Source organism: Priapulus caudatus, unplaced genomic scaffold (genome assembly GCF_000485595.1).
Source record: "Priapulus caudatus unplaced genomic scaffold, Priapulus_caudatus-5.0.1 Scaffold2431, whole genome shotgun sequence".
Lineage (NCBI taxonomy): Eukaryota > Metazoa > Priapulida > Priapulimorpha > Priapulimorphida > Priapulidae > Priapulus > Priapulus caudatus.
Genome location: NW_014579492.1, coordinates 13,172 through 16,674, shown reverse-complemented (window position 1 = coordinate 16,674; position 3,503 = coordinate 13,172). Strand labels below are relative to the sequence as shown.

Here is a 3,503-nt window from a genome sequence, read left to right as displayed (position 1 = left end):
GACAGCAGCCAGCGCAGCAGCAGCTAAGCACGAGTAGTAGCCAGTAGTAGTAGTAGCAGCAGCAGCGAGCACCAGCTAGCAGCAGGAGCCAGCAGCCAGGTTAGCGAGTAGCAGCAGCAGCAGTAGCCTAGTAGTAGTAGTCGTGTGTAGCAGCAGCAGTAGCCAATGAGCAGCAGATGCAGCAGCAGCAGCACAGCAGCCAGCAGCTATAGTAGTTAGTAGTAGCAGCAGCGCAGCCAGCAGTAGTAGTAAGCAGCAGCATCAGCGAGCAGCCAGCGAGCAGCAGTAGCAGCCAGCTAGCAGTTAGCAAGCAGCCAGCAGCCAGCAGCTAGTAGTCAGCTATTAGTAAATGTAACAGAGCAGTTGCAGAAACTGGCGAGCAGTGAGCCATGTTTGCCCGGTGATATACACTAACAGAGAATTATCAAAGGTCACAACAAGGTCACGAGATGTCGCTCCCTAGAACGGCTTAGTCTCTAGGTCACTTAGTATGTCTGAATGCGGGATGCAATCGGCAATGGCAATTAAGGGCGGCACTTTGTTTGGCATTGCTATTTTAATCAGAGTAGAACGAGCGCGAGCAGTCAAGGACGCGTGACCAGAAGAGAGAGAAAGACAGATCGATAAATAAAATGAGTGAGAAGTAGAGAGGATAGCAGCGAGGCGCGAGCGAAGCAGAAGAGAGAGAGAGGGAGGAGCACGGAGACGAGAGAGGAGAGGTGAGAAGAGAAGAGACGACGAGAGAAAGGATGAGAGAGACAGAGACGGAAAGAGAGATGAGAGAAGGAGAGAACGAGATGGACGAGAGAGAGAGAGAGAGAGAGGAGAGAGAGAGAGACGGAGAGAGAGAGAAAGAGAGAGAGATGTTCCTCTGGGGTACTTCGAGCAGAGAGAGAGAGAAGAGAAGGAGAGGACGACCGAGAGAGAGAGAGAGACGAGCAGATGAATGTGATGGGCGAGGGGGTCAGAGAGAGAGAGCGAGACTGTTGTGTGGTGTGTATGTGTGTGTGTGCCTGTGTTCTCTGTGCGCTCTCTGTTGCTGCTGCTACTGCTACGACTGCATCTTTTTACTGCAACAAATACTGCTACTGCTAGTGTCACTGCCATTACGACCACTGCCACTGTGTTACTAACTTTACTTTGGTGTCTCTCTCTTTCTCCGATAGACGAACATTCCAGAGTGTGTCTTCCAGAGGTGAACGGAGACATGCTCTCTACCTATATCAATGCCAACTATATAACGGTAAGTCCTCGTTGCCTCTCCACCAGGTTGCGCTACCCTCCAGTTCTCGCATGCTCATGCCCTACGAAGTTTCGACGAAAAAGTTCGCGGAAAAAAAATTGTGAAAAAATTGTGCATCGTGCCGTGGCGCCAGCTTGCGGCGAGCATGCACACTCGTTGCATTGTTCATTCGTTCTTTGTTCGTTCTTCATGCTGTTTGGCAGTGTTGCTCATGCGTTGTTTGTTTGTTCTTCGTGGGAGCTAATCGGCGGTGTCACTCGTGTGTCACACATTGTTCATTCGTTGTTCGTTCGTTCGTTCACACTGATCGGCGGTGTCACTCGTTTGTCACACATTGTTCATTCGTTCGTTCACACTGATCGGCGGTGTCACTCGTGTGTTGTGCATTGTTTGTTCATTGTTTGTTCATTGTTTGTTCGTTCGTTCACACTGATAGGTGGTGTCACTTGTGTGTCGTGCATTGTTTGTTCGTTGTTCGTTCGTTCGTTCACACTGATCGACGGTTTCCCTCGTGTGTTTGCGTGCAGGGCTACGAGAGGGAGCCACGTGCTTACGTCGCGACGCAGGGGCCCATGTCGCACACGGTGGGAGACTTCTGGAGCATGGTGTGGCACGAGAACATGCCGATCATCGTCATGATCACCAAGCTCAAGGAGCAGAACAAGGTGAGAGCAGCGGCACTTGCTGCGAGTGAGTTATTATCCTGATGCTGATGCTGCTGCTGCTGCTGCTGCTACTGCTGCTGCTGCTGCTGCTGCTGCTGCTTAGCTACTACTGCTGCTGCTGCTGCTGCTGCTGCTACTGCTGCTGATGCTGCTGCTGCTGCTGCTGCGAGGTCTCGATCATCCCAGCCACTCCTGCCAGCCGTCTGTTTATCTGCTTCCCGCGATAATGTTCTCAGAGCTTTGAAGCTGTGCGATTATCCCATCCACTCCTGCCAGCATTCTAAAAGCAGTCTGTTTATCCGCTTCCCACGATAACATTCTCAGAGCCTTAAAGACTCCTCCATTTATAATTTGCTTTCTATGATAGCATTCTCAGAGCTTTGAAGCTGTGCTTTTATCTGCATCCCACGTCAGCTTATCTCAGCTTCCCATATGAGCGATCCCATCAGAGGCTTTCCACGAAGCATCCTCCAAAGCCACGCTCTCCCTCCCATCCTCGCGTTTCAACAGTCCCCCCCCCCCCATCGACTTTCCCATCGTCGCGAAACGTGCGTCTGACGCCCGTGTGCTCTCTTGTTTTTTTCTCGCAGACGAAGTGCGAGTGTTATCTTCCGCTGCTGCATGGCAAGTACAACAGCACTGATGTTACGGTGGAGAGCACAGTACTGAAGGATGGATACACCGTACGCAAGCTCACTATACAGGTAGGGCAGGACGGAGGGGCAAGCGCGGACGATAGCATAGTGTCCTATATACACGGGTGGTTGTTCGTTAGAAGTGTCATCAGGGGTTAAAAATGACAAATTTGTTGACAGGTTTGTCATTATTAACTCCTGGTGTCATCAGCTAACAAGGGGTTGACCAACAAAGAATCTGCTTTCAGCACATACGTGCATGCATCCACTTGCTTGCCTGCTTTCAGCACATACGTGCATGCATCCACCTGCTTGCCTGCTTTCAGCACATACGTGCATGCATCCACCTGCTTGCCTGCTTTCAGCACATACGTGCATGCATCCACTTGCTTGCCTGCTTTCAGCCCAGAGTCTGTGATAACGTGCTTGCATTCAGCACACACTATCATAACGTGCTTGCCTGGAGTCAGCCCAGATTCTATAATAACCTGCTTGCTTTCAGTGCTGACATGCTGTGATAACGTGCTTGCTCGCTTTCAACCCGATCTCTATGATAACGTGCTTACTTACAGCACTGCCTCTATAATAACATGCCTGTTTTTCAGCACTGATACACTATAAAAACGTGCTTGCCTGCTTTCAGCCCGGACTCTATGATAACATGCTTGCATTCAGCACACACTAACATAACGTGCTTGCATTCAGCACACACTATCATAACGTGCTAGGATTCACCACACACTGTCATAACGTGCTTGTGTTCAGCGCAGACTTTATGGTAACGTGCTTCGTTGCTTGCGTTACAGCACGGGCTGGAGGCGCGTGAGGTGCTGCACTACTGGTACACGGCGTGGCCCGACCACAAGACCCCCGGCACGCCGCGCCAGCTGCTCGACATGGCGCGCTCGGTCGAGTGCAATCGCTACAGTGCAGACGGCAAGGTGAAGGGTCCCGTACTCG

At 51.2% G+C, this 3,503-nt stretch overlaps 1 protein-coding gene across 1 annotated transcript; it reads left to right on the top strand.

Moving 5' to 3' along the window:
- Positions 1 to 1,207: 1,207 nt before the first annotated feature.
- Positions 1,208 to 3,496, top strand: LOC106818683 (receptor-type tyrosine-protein phosphatase R-like; the record flags this gene model as incomplete). Its single annotated transcript, XM_014823365.1, has 4 exons — positions 1,208 to 1,243; positions 1,771 to 1,908; positions 2,499 to 2,612; positions 3,350 to 3,496. Coding segments are annotated over exons 1-4 (435 nt in total), but the record flags the coding sequence as incomplete, so codon positions are not given.
- Between the last annotated feature and the right edge of the window lie 7 nt (positions 3,497 to 3,503).